Source organism: Tenebrio molitor, chromosome 6 (genome assembly GCF_963966145.1).
Source record: "Tenebrio molitor chromosome 6, icTenMoli1.1, whole genome shotgun sequence".
NCBI lineage: Eukaryota > Metazoa > Arthropoda > Insecta > Coleoptera > Tenebrionidae > Tenebrio > Tenebrio molitor.
Genome location: NC_091051.1, coordinates 7,906,727 through 7,929,778, shown reverse-complemented (window position 1 = coordinate 7,929,778; position 23,052 = coordinate 7,906,727). Strand labels below are relative to the sequence as shown.

The following is a 23,052-nucleotide window of genomic DNA, read 5'->3' as shown; positions in this document are numbered from 1 at the left end:
TTCCTTCCCGCAATCCATTGACCACGCTTCAATTTATATGTTAATTGATATGGTCTGTTCTAAAAATATTCAAAAACAAAGAATTTTAATTTCACAAATTACTAACAGAGACTTAAAACAACTGTTCGTAATTATTTCAAGCACTTCCATAAAATGTTTGTGATCAAAAAGAAAACAAATCAGAGCAGGTTTTGCGGTGAATTGTTAAAGAAACGTCAATTTTAAAGCAACGGTGTTATCGTTAACGTTGAAAAAAAGTTTTCGATTTCGGCAAAGTTTACGGACGTTTCCTGTAATTGAAGATAAAGCATTAATTACTAACAATTAATTAATTAATAATAGATTTTTCGAGAGGTAGGCAACCAATAAAAGGACTGTGTATAACAAGTATATTTATATGTGTACGATCAAGCTAAGACAGACGTTTTGACAAAACAAAGATGAGGTAGCACTCTTGATTTGGTTTCTTGTTGATCACCTTGCAGCTTGTACTGTCCACGCGCATTTTACTCACAGAAGTTGTTTGTTGATTATTAGCATTCTCATTAGTTTAATTGTAGGTAAATAAGTAATTAATAACATGTATAACAGCCTTTAAAATGGAGTTAATTAGTATGATACTTTTATTATTTATTAGTAGTAACTTATATTTCATGATATATTTGATGTATGTGCATGAATCCACGAAGCAGTCGCTGTTGGTATCAAAAGAATTTAAGCTTGACAATACTCAAGAAGAGTTTAAATAGAAAACTCGTTTTTATGGTACATGTGAGTATATTTCAATCTAAAAACATTATTGTACCTTTTACTCAAAATATGTCTTTACTTGTATTTTCATTTTGAATGGGGTGTTACTACTACTTAAAGTGAAAAATTGTGATTTTTATGCAGAAGAAGAGTTCGTTAAAATGTAGTTAAACGTGAAATTTGACATTATGAACAATAGTACAAAATATTTGGGACAATCTAATTGCCATTTGCTATTCATAAAGCTTTCTCCTTTTATTTTGATAAACTTACTGAAATACGTATAATCAATTTTTTGTTTGTTTGTTTGAGAGTTTCTGGAATTACATTTACGTGTTTTAACTCGGTGTTGTTGAATTTTATATGAAAAGTATTTTTGCTTTAATATTTTACGATCTGACTAAACGTTTTTGATACACACATATTCCCCCAAAGAGAACTTATACTCGTATTTTTTCTTGAAAACAGGAAATGTGTAACAAAAATTCACTTTAAATGAAAACACGAAGAAATCGCATTGTTATTCAGATTTGTAAATATGCACGGTCTACAATTTTGGCGCGTTTAATTACAAAGGGTCCGCGCACCCTTTTATAATTGATTCTGGGGAGATAGAAAATGGCAAATTTACACCATTATTTTTGGATGTACAATTCCCTGGTCAGCATTATGCAAATAGAAAGCAAGGGAAAAAGAATCAGAAATACAAACATTTCATGCTAAAACAATGGCTTGAAAACTAATGAAAAATCCAACTCACTTAATTGCAAATAATGGTTTTTATTTCTTTTATGTCTATAATTTCACATTAAAATAAATCAATGGCTTTTAACCTTCTTCCTGTTGGTAGAGTTATTGTTTAACAAATTAAATCCAATTTATATCCTATGAATATTTGATAAATAACACCCAATGTTTCTTATTAAATGTTTTTATTTTCATTTCGATTTTTTAAACCTGTTTAAAATAAATTTGCGATAAAAAACAGAATAATGGAGTCCTTTGCACTTCATTAGCTCTGGTTTTATAAAAATAGATATTATAAATTAATAAATGGCCAAAAAATACAAGACCGGAACATTTTACATTTTCATATTAAATTATTCATTTCTACTTTAAATGAGTTCTAGTAACAAACAAATTGATTATTGCGATTGTTAACCAAATTAAACAATTGAAGGGCATTTACTTTATTTAAATTCATAAAAATGCTTTCTTTATTGACATACATCGAACAAAACGAGCTGTTATACTCAGTCTTCTTCGCGAAATGTGGTAATAAAAAAACACAGTAATTGTAAAATGTTCTACTAGAAAAGTCTCTAATGACGCAGTCAAGAATTCTCCAATTTTACGACAACCAAAATGTCTTTATCACCGGGGCCACTGGATTTTTGGGAAAAGTCCTGGTCGAGAAGCTTCTTCGAAGCACCAATGTAGCCACCCTGTATATTTTGATAAGAAACAAAAAAGGTGTCGACAAAATGACAAGACTGGAGAAGATATTTAATTGTGCGGTAAATACCTGTCGGTACAGCAAAATTACTAGAAAATGTCAAAATTATTTTTAGCTATTTGACAGACTAAAGAGTGAACGTCCAGATTATAAAAAGCTTGTAGTTCCAATCGAAGGTGATTGCGTTAAAGAAAATTTAGACTTGTCAGTGGAAGATCAAGAAGAGTTGATGTCAAAAATCAACATCGTTTTTCATGGAGCTGCTTCTGTAAATTTCAACGAAAATATTAAAATCGCTTTTGATATCAACGTAAATGGAACAAAACATTTACTGAACTTGTGCAAGAAATTTCAAGATTTAAAAGTAATGTAGAATGATTATTCTACGATAAATTTTCTACAAGCTTTTTTAGGCAGTGGTGCACGTTTCTACTGCTTATGTTTATTGGCATTTGGACACCATCGACGAAGTCTTTTACGAACACCCCTTACACTACCAGCAAGCTGAGTCTATACTGCAAAAACTTTCTCCAGAAGAGGCAGTGCGGATGACTCCAAGGTACGAAATAGAGTAATAATATAGGAGTTCGAATTTGAAAGAATACTCTTGTAAGGGTAAGAAACAATTATATTTGACTTTGTGGTGCTTTAGCATTCTAAGGGAATGGACCACCACTTACACTTTTACCAAGGCTCTGGCAGAATCTTTGGTTAAAGAGACTGCAGATGGATTACCTATTGGAATATGTCGAGTGGGAGCAGGTTGGTAAGATTCAGTAATTTAAAGTTTCACTAATAGAACATTTTTAGTAATTCCCTCCTACAATGAACCCATTGAGAACTGGATGGATTCAGCTGCAAGTCTAGGTGTTCTGTTAGTTGTGTCCTTGGGAATAATCCGAGTTGTTGCTAGTGAAGAAGGTCCCAAAGCAGAATTTGTACCGGTTGACCTTGTAGCCTCAGCATTGATAGCTTGCGCTTGGGACATTCCTTACCAAGACCCAATTCCTATTTACAATTACATCTCCTCGACTGACAATCCAACCTCTGTCCACGATTTCTTTCACTCATTTAAAACACAAATCTCTCGTTATCCTTTAAGTAAAGCTATGTGGACGCCTCGACTTACAATTGCTACCAGTCAAATTTGGCACACTATTTTGAAAGTATTGTACCATTACATACCATCACTTCTGGTGGATTTGTTGTCTGTAATAACTCTGAAGAAGCCACAAATGTTTGTTAAAAGTAGAAAATACGAGCGCGCTATTGACTTATCATATTCTTTTGTAAACAAATATCGAACATTTTCCAACAGAAATGTTAAGAATTTATGTGATAAAATGAACGACAGCGATAGAGAGTTGTTTCCTTGCGATGTAAGATTAATCAATTGGGATCGCCAACACAATGGATTTCAAAAAGGTGCGAGAATATACCTGTTTAACGATCCTTTAAGCACTCTACCAGAAGCAAAGGCCAAAATGCACAAGTAAGTAGATAATACTGCTGTAGATTTTGACGTCAAAGGTAGTATCGGGTGTTCATTTAAATTTAACCTCGAAGTAGACGTTGAAGAGTCGATTGTGAACGCACCATCACGGATCAGCTGTTTGTGTTTTTACTCTGCAGAGTGGTGCGTTCACAATCGACTCTTCAACTTACAAACTTGTCTGGGTTGGTACTATCGCGGCCAAAATACTTTGGTCGTCACTTTTTGACACTTCAAATGTAAATCAAGTATTAATGTCAATATACATGACAATTTCAAATTATTCTTGTCAAAAATATGGCACCTTCAGTTTTTGATAAATATAGAATCGTCTTACTTACTTCTGAAGGTTGTCTAAACCGCGACCACGTTGATCTTTTGCTTTTGAACCCTGCCTCCGCAGCTGGGATTTACCCCACCCGTATGACACTGATAGACTAAAATAATTTTGACAGTAGTAAAAAATAAGGTTAAACATCCTAAAGTTTGCTTTACAATTGAATGTCATTTATGTAACATTGACGACCAAAGTATTTTGGCCGCGATAGTACGTACCAGTATTGGGTACCAGTATTGGATTAGACAATATAATTTTTTTTTTAGGTTTGACATTGCACACAGAATACTACTATTTACAACTTACTCTATCTTGGCAACTTCGCTGTGGATACTTCTAAGTAGTTTTAATTAGTGTGACTTCTGTTGTGAATTTTCTCCACATTTATCAAAACAAAACACAGAAGACTTGAAATTAACAATTGGGATTAAATTAGTACCGTGTACCGTGCGATCAACAATTACTTAGATAAGAAGCGGCTATGACTTTGACAGTGTCAGATTTTACGTATCTTTGCTAACTCAGCTGACAAACGTCAAACAACTGTCACTATTAATATTAATCAAATTTTAACGCAAAAATCGTTTTTACTTCAGAACATAAAAGATTCACCACTGAATCTTGCTTTCGTAATGGTGTTTTCAATAACGAAAAATGGACATACAGCATTGTTGCCTGTTTGACCGAGTTTCGGCTAAAATTTCTAAATTAAAATTGAAACAGGTGTATGCAACCAAAAATACTTCCATGCATCCAGAGCATCTGAACGTCTAGATTTGGACATGCGTCCAAAATCTCAAAGGCTTCTTTAATCTAGATAATTGTTGATCGCACGGTATAACAAATCAATAAAAACTAGGACGTTATAAACAAATAAATTAGTTCATCTAGTAATAGTGGTTTATCATTTATTGCTCCCGATGTGGGAGCAAAGATGAGGAAAACTTAAAGAATATTTGAAATATGAATTATTGGTCGAAACCTATATTTTTAAATAAAATAGATTATTCAAATGTGTCTTCTTAAGACGTATCATATAATATGTTCTAATTCAAATTAGATAAAAAAAAATAATGCAACATCAGATTTAAGCTTCGTACCTACTTCACCTCGTTCACTCTTCCCTACCAGATACTTGAAAAATTATCACGAAATTATTTCAATCGCTTATCTAGTACTAGTTGATTTGTTTTGTTCACATAAAAGCATCAACTATTTCTGTAATAGAGTTTAAACCAACAATTGTATTTGTCTAATGGCTCTATACATCATAGCTTATATCTTTTTCATCACCTTTTAAATTGACAAGTTGAGTAAGCTTTCTTGTCAGAGTTTACAAAGTTTATTCCCTGAAGCATGGCAAGATGAAGAGCTTTCGCGCAAACAACGATACACGTGGACGTGAAATCAAGACAAAAATATTGCTTCTATTGTTAAATTTTGCTAATAGGCTGAAAAAAATTGCTTTCTATGTTACACTTCAGAATTTCACATTTCTCAATAGTAACAAAAAATAAATAATTTGCTTAGGACAGTAGTAACGTAAATCAGGAGAATACTGTTTTTGTGTTACCCTAAAAATCCTTTTATCGCAGAGATCATATATAATTTTAATTCTTAACACCTTAAGAGTTTATTAACAAGAAATCAAATATGTAGTACCTATGTACTTTTCTAGTTATTTCATTTGCAGACTTTTTAATCCCCTTTCTACTATTTTTTTTTGCTTTCCGCTTGTGTATGTCATTCTACCTGTTGCAACACGTTTAGCGTTGTCGGTGAAATGTATATAATGCAATTTTACACTTGATTCCTCACATGTTAACCGTACCTCTGTGTTCGCTTTCCCAAAAGAATAATTGCAATTTAAAAAAACATAATTTTTTATCATCCGACTACGAAAAACATTTCCGACACCTAAAAAATAAAAATAAATATTTTCACCAATATTATTAAAGTACGAGTATTTAGTGCATTTCCTCAATCGATAATGATTTGATTATAATCACAGGTTGAATCACAGGGTTTTTTCTATAACTTACCATATAAAATTAGTCAAAAACTGATAATGAGATTCAAATTAAACGGTTTAAAAAAAGGTTCAAAAATATAATTTTCAAAAAACCGAAAAAAGTCTCATTTTTATGAGGAAGTAGCATTAGTTAAAGTGTTAAACCAAATATATTACTCAGTAACATTCTATATTGTAGTAGTCTTTTGATAAAGTGTTTGAATTCTTGTGAATGTAATTTTCTTTCATCTATCTCTACTAAAGAACAACATTCAACTTACGACTATTTGTCTTTTTGCTTTGCTGGCTACTGAAATGACCCCATCTGGAACGTGCCGCTCAATTTTACCGATCAAAATTGATTTGAACTTCGGATGCAAATTTATCTTGAATCATTGGCGAAAACTTGAAATTTACTTCAGGACGAATTTTTTTATTTGCTTCCACAATGGTACCACAGATTAAACCCATAAATGTAAACGCGCCAGATTTCGCCTTCCCACGTTCTCACCAGAAGATAAATCCCAGTGTCGATGCAACGGCGCTAACTGCGGGATTTAATGCACTTTTACATTTTCTTATTTGCCTCCTTACCAGTCCGTCCACGTTCCGGGCGAATGCGAGCAGCTTTTAAATTTCGCTTTCCTCGCGCCCTAGACGTAACTATTTTCCAATTGTGCAGTTCTGAAAAGCTGGACCCCGCCGAAATCTATACCGGTTTTTGGGCAGAATTGTTTAGCTGGACGAAAGGAATGACGTGGACACGCAATAATCTGGGTGACCGTGTGTTGTGGATAATCTTAATCTTAATGAGATGCTTAGGCCGAACAGAAGAGGTTGCCGGCGGTGACGCCTTCCTTCCATTAACACTCAAAAGAAAACTTTTTGGAGGACTTGAACTGATAATTTATTTCGGGTTTCATGCCAAATTCCATTCAACATAACAACGTGAACGTCGTTGCTGGTCATTTAGCCTCCGTCGTTAAGCTCCTTAAAACACATTTTTTATGTTATTTTCCTTTATTATTTTCGCTGTACATTTTTATTCGAAGGTCGACCTAAAGGTCTCTTTTCACGATAAAAAAACGACGAGGCTTCAAATTAGTCAACTACAACATTTCTCGTTAGTAGCAATTAATTCCCTTTTACAAGCTAACTACTAGGAGGGCCCCTTTAGAACACTTTATTTTTTTAAAGGTTGTGACATGTTTTTAACGCATATTAAAAAAGCCTTTGGTTCATGGACCCGTTCAGCACAACAATTAAAATACATATTAAGAATTCTACTTACTTATACGACCACGCAGAAGATAAAAATACAAAAAACAGGACTGTGAATTCGCTTCGCTCATGAGGACCGTATACATTTTTGTGCTGAAGTGGCCCAATAGAAAAAACAGAATGATTCCGAATTTTACCCTGTTATAGCGACAATATAGGATTAGCATATAGAACTATGTCAAAATAGATAACGATTTTAAAAGAAAATTAATAGATTTTTCCGACGGGGTAAAACACCTTGTATGTGAAATTGAAACTTTTAGTAAATACTAGTTCTAGCTATTGAAATTTCAAAGATTTTGAACGATTTTTGAGATAGGGAGTGTTACATTTTAAAAAATGCAAATTTTTCTTGATCATCCGATAACCGTGCGCACGACTCGCTGCGAGTCCGTTTTCCGCCAAAAATGCAAAAATTCGAATTGAGAGGGGTGAAACTATAAAGGAGAGATACTAGTGCAGATTTAAGGAGAGGTCTTTGAAGTTTGGTCAGTCGTGTTTCGGCTTTTGGTCTTTGGTCTTGGGTCAGGGAGGTCAGATCGGTGCGGAACTGTGAAAGGGGCTGAAACGGCGAGAAAAGGGTGTGGAGACGTCGAGGGTCCGAAGAGGGTGAGGCTGGAAGAAAAGTCCAGGAAGTGAAGAACCAAACGCCCGAGTGCGGAATCAAATTCCACGCCCGGATTTCGTCGTCCACAGTGGGCCCGAGGAAGTCCCCGAGGAACGTCCAGGTCTCCAGAGACTTCGACCGCCCCGTGACGATCAAGGCCAGGGTGATAGAAAAAAATTTTTGTTTTCCCGAAGCCAGCGCGTCGTTTCAAGCATAACGTTTTTTTTGTTCGGATTCGAGTTATCGGTCTGCTGGTGACCTCGCCTGCAAACGGCTGGTTAGAGCGATAACAGTTTTTTTTTTTGTAAGAGCTCCTGTTTGTTTTATTTCTTTATCTTTTGTGTCCTCGTCCGCCGCGCGACTTCCTTTTCTATTTTGAATTTCGCGTTTTTTTTTGGAAAACGAGGTGAGGCCCGAGGGAACGGTCCCGCCGATCGTGGGCGGCGTAGAAGAATAGCGTCGAAGACGATATCGGGCTTCGCTTTCGGCTCTCACCCTTTTTTTTTTAATTTAGTTTTTGAATACAATTTTTTCATTTTTGTACATAATTATTGAGTGTGAGAATAGTATTAAATATACTTACTTCTAATACGCTGTTTCAACATAATCATAATTCACGGTGTCAAAAAGGAGTATGTTCTAGCAGTTTTGATGGAAAAGGTAATGTTTTAGCACATGGCTTCTTTCCAAATAATGATGAATGTCTAGGAATTCATTTTGATAAATCAGAAAATAGGTATTTTGGTGAATCAAGCAATACACCTGATGGTCAAACTAATTTTTTTGCAGTATTATTACACGAAATCGGACATACATTAGGTATTGAACATTCTGCAAATAATAATTCAATTATGTGTGCCCATTATAAAGGTGATGTTCTTTAATATCAACATTATAATGATATTTAGTAATTTTAAGCGTTATACCCTTATTACTTTTCCAGGCGTCTATAGCCAATTTTTCTTGATTTTTTGTTAATTCTATTTGCATTTATTTGACTTTTTTTACCTGTATCCTAATTTATTAATAAATACAATTTTTACATCAATTTCACATACAAGGTGTTCTACCCCTTCGGAAAAATCTATCAATTTTCTTTTAAAATCATTATCTATTTTGACATACTCGTAGTTCTATATTATGCTAATCTTATTGTCGCTATAACAGGGTAAAATTCGGAATCACTCTGTTTTTTCTATTGGGCCACTTCAGCACAAAAATGTATACCTACGGTTTCGTCAAAACAAATTCGGACAAGGTCTTCATGAGCGAAGCGAATTCACAGCCCTGTTTTTTTTTGTATTTTTACATTCTGCGTGGTCGTATAACAAAGTAGAATTCTTAATATTTGAACTGTTGTGCTGAACGGGTCCATGAACCAAAGGCTTTTTTAATATGCTATAAAAACATATCAAAAACTTTTAAAAAACAAAGTGTTCTGAAGGGGCCCACCTAGTAGTAAGCTATATCCAGCCATATCATTCCTAGATCTGAAACTTGGAAATAAATCAGTGAAGGTTTTTTGTTACTGATAATGTGATAATTACCAGAGCAATGTAGGAGATAATCTCTAGGAAAAACATTTTGTCACGTAAACTCCTATCCCTTCCGGAATAAAATAATGGTAGTGTTATATAACACCATAAAAAGATATTGGCTATAATTTACGACAAACGATGTAATAAAAGAGCCAGTAGATACCACACCACATCGCCAAACATAAAACTACCGAAATAAATAGAGGGATGCCAATTTTCAACAAAAGTATCTTTTGGCGTGTCCATCATTTTAGAAGGTGGAAAAATGTTGTTTCGCATCTATTACTCGAATTTAAGTTTGAATTCACAATTTAACAATAATGAATAAGTATAAAGTAAAAATAAAGTTGAAACGATTTTCTTATTTTTAGATCATTCAGTTTAAGTCACTGGAAGAATGATAAAATACCGCGGTGTATAAAAAACTTCTTAACGATTTACTTTGGAAACGCATTACCTACTCTTAATTATTTTAAAAAAGTACCATCACGCTCTAATGTTACTTTTTATAACGCTTTTCTAAAGTTTCTTTGCAATTAAAGCGTAAGAGATATCAAATTTCCTCGAGCATTGTGCCTAATGGTCTGCAATTAAAAAAAGATGTACAGTAACGTCAAGAGATTTTCAAATAAACAGGGTGTTTCTGAAAATTTATTTTTTTCTATAACAATGGAACTTTTTAACAAAGCTCTGTTTCTATCACAACAGAAAATTTTCGTCCTTACCCATAGGCGGGTATACACTTTGATGGTTAATTTATTCCAAATTTTAATTCAATTTGTATTGCTTTTACTAACTGACAGCTAGGATGTAATAGTTGATATAACATTGAAATTCATATACTAACATTCTAATCATCAATTGGCAAATTGATCATGAAATCAGACCATATTCTTGGAGATCCTCCTCCAACTTTAAATTAGCTAAATTCTCCTCCACCTTTAAATTAACAACAGAATCACATCTTTTAATTGACACACTTGCTGTTCGGGATACATTGCATCTACATCTGCATGAGTATACTAGTTCTATAAATAGGGGGAAGATACTTCTAGTTTTTTCCACAATCGTTGTATCGTTTGGCTGCAGATTCATGATATCTAAAGCCAGCTGTTCACCATTCATTTGGAGAAATCTTCGATTCATATCCCGGGTATACCGCACTCGCCATGCACACTTTTTTCTTCCTCTTCCTCTAATGGGAACAACTTCTCCACACATGCCCCTAAGGGTCATTGTCTTTTGAACAAATCAACGGCGGCTGCGTGCCTGATTGACACATCCGCGAGATCGTTTTCGTCGCCCGGGCAATTGACGTGAACGGCAATTGGGTGTGCTAAAACAATTCGGTTGAAATTTACTTTTGCTGGTTTATATCCTCTTACCATTTGCCATTGTCTCAAGACCCACAAATTTCAAAGCTAAAATGATAAAATGATAAAATGTGAGGTTACAACTATGGCATTAAACATAAACACCATGCTGCGCAAACTCAATAGATCAAACTCAGATTGGGTTCCAGCTGGATGTATAAATGGTTGCATAAATTTTCTCCCTTACCCTTACTCATAGGCGGGTATACACTTTGATGGTTAATTTCATATATTTAATTTATTCCAAATTTTAAATCAATTTGTATTGCTTTTTCGTAAAAATGTTATAGAGAAAAGTTCCATGATTTGGCGCGTTCTTCGACTGGTTAAAATTAACACACGTATTTCAGAAACATCCTATATGTATGTAAGGGAGAGAGAAAAGTCAGTTAATTAATCTATTAACGATGTTAGCAATTATTTAAATGACCATAATAGTAATTTATTTGACGAGTTTGTGTGTAAATTGGGCCTTTTTTGGCACGCGTGGGCCATTTTAAAATGCGAGTGAAACGTTTGAAAAAAAAAAAGTTGGGGGTGGTTGCGCACTTCCGGGAGCAGCTATGCAAAAACCATATGCGTCAAAATGTGGGCAAGGAAAAATAAAAATTATCCTGTTTCGGTATTTTTACAAATTTTATTCCAGTTAAAGTTTCCACCCTGTATAAAATCTTCGGTATGATGTAAAAAAGATGATTTTCTCTACACAATGAACAGGTTTACAAAAAAATTCTTTAGACGCCAATGTTAAATCAAGATTCAAGAGTTAAGTAAAAAGTTCAAAAAATATTTATAGGTATTCATTTTAATTTTTTTTTAAGAAAAAAAGGGACAATTTCTATTAGTATTAGTGTTAAGATTTTATTATTGCACAAATCAAAATCTTGTTTCTAATTATTGAAAATGTATTTCTGAATAGTGTCCACCTGTAATTAAAATGTCAAGTCAACGATCAAGATCAACCGATCTACCTCAAATTTAATAAATGTCAAATTGTCAAATAGTAGTGGAAAAATGGCGGCTGTAATATTTACAGGTGCTCAGTTATTGAGTAAGTATTATTACATTTTAAAAAACGTATTTGGGTAAGCATCAATATTTCAACGTCGACCGAAACAAATATCTGCAAATGTGGCATTTTTGCTGTTTTGTCTCTGAGCCATTTATTACATAACATAACCTCAAACCTTTTTTGCATAATTTCAGAGCAACAAACTGGAATAATAGGAATCGCTTATATTAGAGCGGCAAACTACAGCACCGAGAACAACGCTTATAACTTGGCAGCCCTAAAAAGGGGTACAGGCGGCCGTTCCAGTTTCAACGGTATTGTAGCAACAGTCTTCGGATGTACAGGATTTGTTGGACGCTATGTTTGCAACAGATTAGGCAAAGTTGGAACACAGGTGACGATTCCAATAAAATATACTCGATTCGTTTACCATTTAAAAAATGTCACAGTTGATTTTACCATATCGAGGAGATGCCTATGATGTTAGGCCACTAAAACTTTGCGGTGATTTAGGACAAGTATATTTTCATCCATACGAGTTGCGGGATGAAGAGTCCATAGAAAAGGTTTTACGTTATTCAAACGTCGTCGTTAATTTAGTCGGGCGGGACTGGGAAACCAGAAATTTCAATTTTGACGATGTTCATGTTAAAGGGGCACGCCTTTTAGCCAAAGTGGCTAAGAGATCAGGTGTCGAGAGATTCATTCATTTGTCGTCGTTGAACGCTGCACGATCGCCAGAAAGAGTTATCCTAAAGAAGGGGTCAAAGTTTTTGGCTAGTAAATGGAGAGGGGAACAAGCTGTCTTAGAGGAGTTCCCTGAGGCCACCATCATAAGGCCTGCAGATATATATGGCCAAGAAGACAGATTTTTAAGGTAAATGAGTAAATAAAATACATTAAATTGTTTAATTCCTCTGAAGGTTTTTTTTTAATAGCAAATTATGTTTAGGTATTATGCAGGGTTGTGGAGGCGTCAGGGTCAGTGGCTTCCATTGTGGAAGAAGGGCGAAGAGACAATTAAACAACCAATTCACGTATCGGATGTGGCGGCAGGAGTAGTAGCTGCCATTAAAGACCAAGACTCGTGCGGCAAAATCTATCAAGCTGTAGGGTAAATACGTCAAACTGTTAATAGTATATTGTGCAACTAGTTATGAAAGTCATACTTTTTTTCATGAATTTGCAGTTTGATTAACGAGGGCGGAGCCCGGGTTAATTAAGCAAATGAGTGAAAAACAGAGACTATCATAACGTGTTGTGTACACGACATTTTTTTGCATGTTGTTGTAAGGTGAGAAATTTGGCCTAAAAGGATTTATGCAAAAAAAAAACAGAAATGTATGGTAGATATTCTTTGACAATGAATTGGATAAAATGATTAAAAAAAGTACTACTTTCATTAAGCTTTTTTGTTAAAAAAAGTCAACTTTCATAATCAATATGCAAAAAGTATATTTACGTTAATTTGAATCATTGCAGTCCAAAACGATATTATCTGTCGGAATTGGTAGACTGGTTCTACAGGATAATGCGCAAAGATGAAAATTGGGGATATTGGCGTTATGACATGCGTTACGATCCCATCTTCCAGTTAAGAGTCACGATGACAGAGAAAGGTCGTATCGGTTTCCCTATCGGCAATCTACACTGGGAAAGGGTGGAAAGAGAACACGTGACGGATAAAGTGTACAGAGAAATTCCCACATTGGAAGACTTGGGTGTGAATTTGACAGAAATGGAGGAACAAGTCCCGTGGGAATTGAAACCTTGGACTTATGGTCTGTATCAAGGACACGACGTTGACGAGCCTTACACTGCACCAGCGCCACCTAGAGTCGCAGTGTAAATCTGTAAATATTTGAGAAATTCACATGTAAATTATTTCTTTTTTTAATTATAATGCAAATTAAAAATACAGAACCGTCTATAATGTATAGGTAATACTTCAATTCTTTATTGAGGTCACTATGTATTACTATGTCAACGTACAAAAATAAATAATATTAAAAAACAGTTCAACTGCTGCTCCGTCTCCTCGCCGACTTCTTCCTCACCGTCTTCTTTTTAGGACTGTAATCCTCCTCTGAAGTGTCCTCGCTCTCGCTCGCCTGTTTTTTCCCACTCTTCTTCTTCGGCTTGTTTCTTGCCTTCTTCGCTGATTTAGGAACTGGTGGCGGCCTCGCGGGCTGTCCGTCTTCGTTGATTTCAAAAACTGACGCGATGCAATTTTCAATTTCCGTAACAAGGGGCTACAAAAAAAATGGTCTTTTTTTTCCTACAAAACTCGTCACACTTACCTTGAGATCAGCTTTACCGGCCTTGGTTTTGGCACATTCGGCCAGAATCTGTTTAAATGTCGAATATATTTCCGCGTCGTGAAGGTGGTGTTGGTACATCGGAAACTTTTCTCGGAGTTTTTTCAGTACTTTCTCGTTGTAATTGATCAAAGATAGACAGTAAGTTATGTTTCTGTTTAGTCTGAAGTTCTCGTCGGGGGTGTACTTGCAGCAGAATCTGTCCACCAGATTTTCCATTCGCTTGGAGTTGTCAATCAAGTCAAATAGAAACCTGCAGAAGAGGAAATGGAATGAAACTTGAGTTTTTCTTCTGCACCCCCATCTCTCACTTACTAATTAAATATTTGGGTGAATCACAGGGTACAATAAAGACATACTCACTTCAGAATGAACCTCAATTGTTCCTCGTTGATCTGGTCCATCCTGACCAGATGCGTGAAAATGTCTGGAATAACGTTGACGAGATTGTTCTCCTTCTGCGCCATCCTCTCGAAAAAGTTGAGACACATATCGCTGACTTCGTGATTTTCATCGATGAGACAGGCCGCCATTTCCGATATGTGACTGTGTGCCCTGATCATATCTCTCAGGATCAAGTTCGCCAACGCGAAGAACGCCTTCTTGCGGACTTCGACGAGGGGATCTTTCAACATTCCATAAAGTCGGGGACTCCACGGTTCGACGATGTTCGGGAAACGGGTCAACAAGTCGGAACAGTGGACCAGTATGGTGCACTTGATTTCCGGATACGTAGTCTTCTCCAAGATGGTGAACAGTAGTCTGATGTTGTCGCTGCAGAATTTGCTCGAGACTAACATATACCTGAAATCGGGACGGTTTGCTCAAGCGGAAACTCGTTTAGGTGGGTGGATCACCTCATCAGCGCCGTCACTGCCGCGTGCTGAACGAGGAGATCGCTGTAGAGGTCGGGTCTCTGGCAGATCTTTATTAGTAAGCCGCTGTATTGACCCAAGACACCCTTCGTGGAAACCACGTCGTTTTCCAACACGGCTAGAATGAATTCGGCGTCCGCATCTTCGGCGTCTGCCCCCACGAGGACGCTATCATTCTATAAAAAAAAAAAATTTTCATTATCAACTTGACATTGGCGTTTTCGGCTACCGTTGGGGGCGCCACTGAGTCACTGTTGCCAAGTCATACTCCCGCTCGATCCGGCTTACGTCTGTGCATTATTTTTTAAAATACATAAGTTGTTGGTTTTACGCGAAATTGCGGATTTTGTGATGGTTTTTTAAGGTTACACAATACTTTAGTTTATTAGAGGCAATAGCAGAAAGCTGATGTGTTTTGGAAGGCGTAAAAGTGTTGTGCGCCAAGTTGTTAATTTTATGTGGTCCTACCAAAGTGGTGGAAAGAAGGTAACGAAATTTCTGAATTATGTCTATAAACAAGTGCCCTGAGTAGTCACCCAATATAAATCATTTCAAAATATAACCTTAAAATACTATTTAACTTACAAATTAATGTAGTCTTATTTTTTAAAGTGTTTTCCACAGACCCTCATCTAATTAGAGGAAGGTTTTCCCATTAATAAAGCACTTCCCCATATTTTCCTTCTCTGTACCCGGTCTTTACAACCGAAAACATTTCCGATGAAAACACATTTTGCTTTTAGGCCACAACCCGGAAATAAATAGAAACATGCTTCTTGTTTGTTTTTTTGACACGTGTTACAGCCAAAAACAGCAATTTGTTTTATCGGTCTTATTTTTAGTAATTTTTAAATAATAAATTTCAATTAAACCGTTGTGTTGTTTTAAAAACACAAATCATTTGAATAGCCACCGGCTTGAGTGTGTCTTAAAACTTTGCAAACAATTCACACCAGATGTCTCACTGATAGCTGGAATCGCCAATAAATAACAGGGTACTTGTTACAAATGTTTCTAACATCTTAGTGTGCTGTGCAAATTTGCCACGTACTTTACACAGCATACCTTGACTATAAAAAAAAACAATGTAAATAAACTGATTATGGGATTATGTATTAGATAAGGTAATTTTATATTAAAAAAAATAATGTAAAAACAATTAAAAAGGCTCTTTCGTCGTCTTAATTTAGAATACCGTAATTTATATTTTGAAAAACGATAAAACAGTGAAAACTACAAAGTTACAATTGTGAGTTGTCAAATGTCAAATTTACAAATCCAGAACAGGCGACGAATCTATGCGCCAACACATAAATTAAAAAAGAAATTTATTTCGCACGATAGAGTGAACAAATAATTTGCTTTAGTTGGTACTCACTGCACTGCTTTCGCTCATTGACGTAGTGTTAAGCAAGCTTCGCCTCGTCCTGCTATTTCTCTTGTTCTTCTTATTTTTAGTAGTTTTCTTTCGCTCTTCCCTCAAATAATTCCTCCTTTTCAACTCCCTGTACACGTTATTGTCCAAATACCCCAACAATTTTATCGCGAGGCAACCCAAAAGCTCACAGAATCTGATAATAAGAAACATAAATTTCGGAGATTCCTTCAATCTGTGGTCGACCTGTTTCAAAATCTTCTCGCCAACTTCGATCGGCTTAGAACACACCTACACCGTTAAAAATAGTACAAAATGTTTAATAATCGAGGGACTAATTACGCGAAAAATGAAGTCGAAACTGTTGTGCAACGCCTCGGAGAAGTAGGAAGTTTTTTCAAAAAAATTCTCCACTAGAACGTTCGCCAGATTCTGAAAGATGGCATCTTGGTGGTTGATTCTGAATGGCGGTTTGTCGCTTTGCACGTCGATCTTGTCGAGTCCCGCCACCGCCAACAGACGACAGCAACTCGCCAAGAACATCATGTCGCTTTTGTGCCGCTCCGAAAACATAATGTTGGAAACGACGTTGATGTTTTTCGTTATGATGGTGTTCCTGCCCATCGCTGCCATCCGAAGCAGCTCCGCGGCGGCTCGGGCGTCCTCGTCCGACACCTGTTCCCGCTGGGTGTAGTACTGCCAACACTTGTCGATTACGCTGTTGTCCAAAATACCCTTCGAGGTCCACTCCGTGACGATATTTTGAAAATCATCCAAACTGTCGTAGTTCAGGTCTTTCAACAAAGCAAACAATCGATTCAAAATCGTCGTGGTGTGCTCCCTAAAACACCATATTTGATCGGTCTTGCTGGTTTCCAATCAAATTGCAAAATACTCACGCCATGTTCCGAGTGTCCGTTGTCAAATAAATACTCTTGAAAGCGTCCACAACCGCTGTTTTCCGTTCTTGTTCGCTACATCGCATCATTTTTAACATTTCTGCAACAAAACCGCTCAGTTTCTTGTTCATCTCTCTATACATATTTAGACCTACCCAAGATCCCTCCAGAAGCATTGTCGATTTGGAACTGGTAAGCCGTCACAAAAAAGTGTATAGCTTCATGAGTATCGCTCATTGTTTGCGAAAACAACAACGACTTCATCGGTTCTATGGCCGCATCTACGATCCTCAAAAAATCTGTCGTATTTTCGAAGTATTTGATGATGCTCTCGAGGGCTTGGATCTTTTGGATGTCTTCAGCTGTCATTCCGGCACCAGTTCTCAATTCCTCCACAATTTTGACAGTGTTGATGAAAATCGAATGCAGGATGGCGAGGTACATCTTGGCTTCGTGCTCTTCACTCACTTTTCTGTCGAGAATTATTTAATTCATGTGTGTTTCCTTTTTATTTATTATTTAAATTCCCACCTCCGCCCACACACGCAGAACCAATCACCTTACTCACCTCATATCCTTGCACTCTTCGATGCCGTCCTTCATCTGGCGACACACCATAAACGCCTCTTTATACTTCTTATCTCGCAACAGAGACCTGATCCGCTGGACGGCCTCGTCCGTTTCCACCTGAATCTCGTTTTCGGTCTCTTCGTCGTCACCTTCATCCAGCTGCTGTTGAATAACGTCTTTCAACTCGTTCTCGATACCCAACCACTCCTCTTCCAACTGCTGGATCTTAGCGAGCTGCGCTTCTTTGTATGCCGACTCCATTTGGTTGAGCAAATCTCTCTTTTCCGTCAACTGTTCTTCGGCTTTGCTCAGTTGCAGCTGAAAATGACAAACAGGTACCACGACATATTCCAGAGCCGGTCAATACCCACGTTCGCCCCGAACGGATTGTGTTCCAAAAACGTAGTGATCGAACTTATCGCGACCTTCCTGACGGCGGCAGCCTTATCGTACAGGTGTTTGTTGACTTTGGAGAGAACTTCAGTCTGAAAAGCCAGAGGGATGGCGTTCTCCTTTTGCAGCTTTGTCAGATTCTGGATGACTTTCGATCGGACCACGGCTGAGACATCGCGGATGTGTTCGATTATCACCTCCAGTAAGTCGTCGCGCGATTCCTTTTCCTCTTCGGTGAGATCGTGTTTGGTCAACATTTTCAAAACTATTTCCGTCATCACGTTCAGAACGGCAACGCGAAGAGGTATTGACTGAAAAATTTCTCAAAGAATTGTTACAAACATGACGGACGAACAAACCTCGTGAGCCAAATATTTGTTCAAGTACATAACTTCTGGGAGTATCAAATCCGGTATGGTTTCGACCAATTCGGTCAGAAAAATCGAACAGCAACGAGTACCTTGCACATCTTGGAATGTTTCGTCCACTTGCCATTCTGTTGCTTCCTTGACAAAATGGTGGATCAAACTTTGACAGTTGAACTGATTCACCATCATCTTGATCCCGTCTGATACGCAATGGACGACATGTTCGTACATGCGAATTGACCGGATTAAACGTGGTACGAACGTCTTGCCATAATCGTACGATTTTACTAAGTTGCCCAACACACCGAATATCTCCGTCAGTACTTCTTTCTCTTGTTTAATCGACTGATTGTGCAACAACGCAAAGCACAACTCGGCCACTAATGCCACATAGTCGTGTTCCACTATGGGGGGTTCCCAGAACATATTAATCTCGGTCTGAATTATGCTGCTTAAAGCATTCAAAGCTTGCACCTTGTCCAAAGAAAAACTGTTTCCTTTTTTCTCCTTTATTTTGCCTTTACCACCAACCAGATCGTCCTGATTCTTCCTCTTCTTTTCTTCAAGGTAAATGACGAACTGAATATAGATGTACGTTAACATTTTCAGAACGTTCACCATTTTCGTTTTCAGTTCTTCATTTAAACTGTCTGGATCATCAAGTAAGAATATGATGGTATTGTTCACTTCTTTCACTGCTTTGTATAAGTGATTATAAGCTTTGTGGACGACGTCAGGTCTCAAAGTCTCTGCATGATGCAACACTGAATAATAAGTGTCAAAGTTTTCCAAAATGAAATCTGGTCCTTCCTCTTTGAAAGACGTTTGGGCTTCTGAAGTGTCAATCAAAAGTTTAATTAGAAATTTGAATAAAAAAAAATAAAAAAAGAAGTACCTTCCAGTTTTGAAATAATCTCTGCAGGTATTATAACATTTTTCACAGTGTAACTGCTGTGGACTTCGCTAAGAAGGTCTGCGCGATTTGCAGGGATTGTAAAAAGGATTGTGGCCATTATTGACCCTGAAATTTATTTATTTATGAAATTAAAATATTTTTGGTTGCGCTTTTTGTTAGCAAAAAAAAAACAAGAAGGAATACAACCAGGTAACGCATTGCGACCAAATCTCTTCACAGTTCACAAGTTATATAAAAATGTTAATAAAAAAAGATTCTACCTAATATTTGAAGGGATGTTGATGAAAGAAAATAGATATGAGGATGTAATAAAACGATAAACTCTAAAACGATTAAATGAATCATTTCATATTAGTATTCAGAATAAATATATAGATACAGATTGTGAGAGAGATAAAATAGGAATAAAGGCAGGAATAAGAGTGGTAAGATAATAAGTGCAATGGTGAAAAAGGGAAGAAGGTGAATACTTGATTGTTTAAGATAAAAGTGCGTAGGAATTAACAAACAAGGGGACTCGTGTGAGAAAACGACGATTTCTGAATAAATTATTAATAATAAATAATATTGCTGTGCACCCAATTACATCTTTGAACAATGAAATGGCCTCAATTTTGCTTGAATTGAACGATTTTTACATTCTAGTTGTATAATTGTGATGTTATTACGATTAAAACTTACAATTCACATCAACAATTTCTTTAAAACAACTTTTACACCATTTACAAATACATCAACAAAAACAGTTTAAAAAACTCGATGACAGTTGATCCATGCTCCACACATAGTTGTCAGATTTTCCTTTTGCACAATAATTGAATATTCGACTTCTTTCTAAAAATAAAGAATTTCATTGTTACATAAAATTGAAAGAAATTGTATATTGTGAAAACAGCGTAAGAGGCATGATATGAAGTAAAAAATATTTTCTGCAGTAAAACATTCAGAAATGTTGCGCAACTTGGCAACTGTGATTTAAAAACGTTCGAATTTAAAAATCTGTGTCGTGATTGGCTGACGGTTTGAGGGATGCTTTGCAAATATCTACAATAATTAAATTTTAAATTTAGCTTAACTCACTTGTTTAAAATGATGGGAAAACTTAGAACAATCTACAATTAATAATCTAATTTCACATATTCATTAATCGCCAATTTCGTTAAAATCAGACGGAATGACTGGAGCAACTGTCATTCGTTAAATGTCAACAATACAAACAAACATAACCCAACTTTCCAATTTTTGGTGGGAAATAATTTTTGTGCAAAGTGAGCAGTCAAAGTAGAATTAATAATTTTTTTGTTATTTACAATGGAGACAATGGAAGTCGAAGATGTCGTACAACCGGGTCCTTCGAAAGAATCAAATCAAAATGCACCAAAAAAATCGGATAACCTTCCTTGGTAACCTCAAACCACAAGTTATGATTTTTTTTCGACTGATTCTGTTTCAGGATAGAAAAATATCGCCCACAAACATTTCAAGAAATAGTGGGTAATGAAGACACCACAAATCGCCTATCAGTGATTGCAAAACAAGGCAATCTTCCAAACTTAATCATTGCTGTAGGTATTTGAGATTAAGCTCTGTGCTGGAATTTTTTTTGGAACTTCTAAAAATGTAAAATTTTAGCTGAGTGATCTTTCAAAACATTTTTTTTAGTTCTTAAATCAGCATATATCATTTTCAATATGGTAGGCATCAAAGCATCCTAAAGCGTAGAGAACACAAACCAATATTAGGTTTAAAAAATATGAAACAAAATATTTATAATGAAACTATGTAAAAAATATTTTTTTTGTTTGCACATGAGAATTTTACAAGTTAGTCTTAGGCTAGATAGTACAAGGATAAGTCCCATGCAACACTGTAAGGGATATTATAAGTTATGCTAATAGTGGCATCTATACATTGTACATCAGCTTATTTCTATAAATATGTTTGTCATATTTTTGTCTATACATATAACGGGTGTTATGGAAGTCCACGTAATAGATTTTTTGATTATTTTTTTCTGCAAATTATTCAAAACAGAATTAAATATCATTTGAACCCTAAAATTCATACCCGCTCATGTGTTTAACATCCATTGATAACGAAGCACAAAAAAAAAATTACACAATTAAAATAGGCGAATGTAAAACAGTAAAAACTGTTTGTATTATTAGAACAGCGATAGTTCTTTTTTCAAAAAAGCTGTATAGTTTTTATCGCACAAAAGCATTTTCATTCACCCTTTCGTTTCAACAATATTCGATTAAAAAAAGATCAATATGTAATAAATTTGTATTTTAAAGACTTCCTCCATTGGTGATTAAATTTATTACGTGGACTTCCATAACGCTCTTTATATTAGGTACTAAGATCTTAATTATTGCACTGATGATTAATTACGATGTTCAGGGCCCCCCTGGCGTCGGCAAAACCACGACGATCCTATGCTTAGCTCGAATTCTTCTTGGCGCTGCGTTAAAGGACGCCGTCCTGGAGCTCAACGCTTCCAACGACCGCGGCATCGATGTTGTGCGAAACAAGATCAAAATGTTTGCACAGCAAAAAGTAACATTGCCGCCGGGACGCCACAAAATCATTATTTTAGATGAAGTGGACAGGTACGTATTTGTCGCTGGTGCTTGCGTAATTACATTTGCCGTCTGTAGCATGACTGAGGGGGCCCAACAGGCATTGCGACGTACAATGGAAATATACAGCAACACGACTCGATTCGCGTTAGCTTGCAACTACAGCGAAAAAGTCATCGAAGCGATTCAGTCCCGCTGCGCCATTCTGCGATACTCGCGGCTGACGGACGCTCAAGTTTTGGCCCGAACTATACAAGTGTGTCAGAAGGAGAATGTTGAATATGTTGAGGATGGTTTAGAAGCGATTGTTTTTACAGCGCAGGGGGATATGAGACAGGCACTCAATAATTTACAGTCGACTTATAACGGTTTTGGTATTGTGAATGCTGCAAATGTCTTTAGAGTGTGTGATGAACCTCACCCTATGCTGATCAAGGATATGTTGAATAGTTGTATCAGTGGAGACCTTAGGAAGGCATTTAAGGTATTAAACTGACACTTGATAGAGTTTATGTATATTATTATTATTTTATTTATAGATTGTCGAACACTTATGGAATTTGGGTTATGCAGCTGAAGATGTTATTAAGAATATTTTTAAAGTGTGTAAAAATATGGATATAGAAGAGTCTTTGAAACTCGCCTTTATTAAGCAAATTGGAATTACACACATGAGGATTGTGGATGGTTTGTGTTCATTGGTCCAAATGTCTGGACTGATTGCGAGGTTGTGTATGGAGGCTAAAGGTGTGAAAAAAGAATAAATTACTTGTTAAGGATCACTATTGTTAACATTGTAGACTAATTTTTACTTTTTGTATTAAACAATATACTCTGCTCGTTTTTTTTATTACCACGCAAAAAATTACATATTTCCGGAAAGGGAATTTTAGAGAATG

At 36.1% G+C, this 23,052-nt stretch overlaps 4 protein-coding genes and 1 long non-coding RNA gene across 5 annotated transcripts; 3 read left to right on the top strand and 2 right to left on the bottom strand.

The window, feature by feature from the left end:
* Nucleotides 1-526: 526 nt before the first annotated feature.
* LOC138133716 (fatty acyl-CoA reductase wat-like) lies at nt 527-5,106 on the top strand. The gene is made up of 7 exons (XM_069051657.1): nt 527-771; nt 2,065-2,267; nt 2,322-2,570; nt 2,620-2,765; nt 2,859-2,968; nt 3,017-3,698; nt 4,302-5,106. The coding sequence occupies exons 2-7, from the start codon at nt 2,076-2,078 to the stop codon at nt 4,387-4,389; spliced, it is 1,467 nt and encodes a 488-aa protein (XP_068907758.1). The 5' UTR covers nt 527-771; nt 2,065-2,075; the 3' UTR covers nt 4,390-5,106.
* Nucleotides 5,107-10,093: 4,987 nt separating this feature from the next.
* On the bottom strand, nt 10,094-11,621 carry LOC138134274 (uncharacterized). Its single transcript, XR_011160704.1, has 2 exons — nt 10,858-11,621; nt 10,094-10,808 (listed from the first exon to the last, which is right to left on the bottom strand). It is a non-coding gene; the product is annotated as an uncharacterized lncRNA (long non-coding RNA).
* Nucleotides 11,622-11,738: 117 nt separating this feature from the next.
* ND-39 (NADH:ubiquinone oxidoreductase subunit 39) lies at nt 11,739-13,873 on the top strand. The gene is made up of 5 exons (XM_069052456.1): nt 11,739-11,896; nt 12,052-12,251; nt 12,307-12,734; nt 12,810-12,971; nt 13,340-13,873. The coding sequence occupies exons 1-5, from the start codon at nt 11,860-11,862 to the stop codon at nt 13,704-13,706; spliced, it is 1,194 nt and encodes a 397-aa protein (XP_068908557.1). The 5' UTR covers nt 11,739-11,859; the 3' UTR covers nt 13,707-13,873.
* Nucleotides 13,793-20,789, bottom strand: Cap-D2 (CAP-D2 condensin subunit). The gene is made up of 14 exons (XM_069052452.1): nt 20,652-20,789; nt 20,253-20,405; nt 19,551-19,676; nt 18,647-19,488; nt 18,266-18,598; nt 17,893-18,212; nt 17,480-17,796; nt 17,325-17,424; nt 16,768-17,266; nt 16,429-16,716; nt 15,033-15,226; nt 14,539-14,979; nt 14,158-14,428; nt 13,793-14,109 (listed from the first exon to the last, which is right to left on the bottom strand). The coding sequence occupies exons 3-14, from the start codon at nt 19,666-19,668 to the stop codon at nt 13,876-13,878; spliced, it is 3,957 nt and encodes a 1,318-aa protein (XP_068908553.1). The 5' UTR covers nt 19,669-19,676; nt 20,253-20,405; nt 20,652-20,789; the 3' UTR covers nt 13,793-13,875.
* Nucleotides 20,790-20,832: 43 nt separating this feature from the next.
* Nucleotides 20,833-22,991, top strand: RfC4 (replication factor C subunit RfC4). Its single transcript, XM_069052457.1, has 5 exons — nt 20,833-20,974; nt 21,025-21,136; nt 21,975-22,183; nt 22,232-22,637; nt 22,693-22,991. The coding sequence occupies exons 1-5, from the start codon at nt 20,883-20,885 to the stop codon at nt 22,915-22,917; spliced, it is 1,044 nt and encodes a 347-aa protein (XP_068908558.1). The 5' UTR covers nt 20,833-20,882; the 3' UTR covers nt 22,918-22,991.
* The last annotated feature ends 61 nt before the right edge of the window (nt 22,992-23,052 follow it).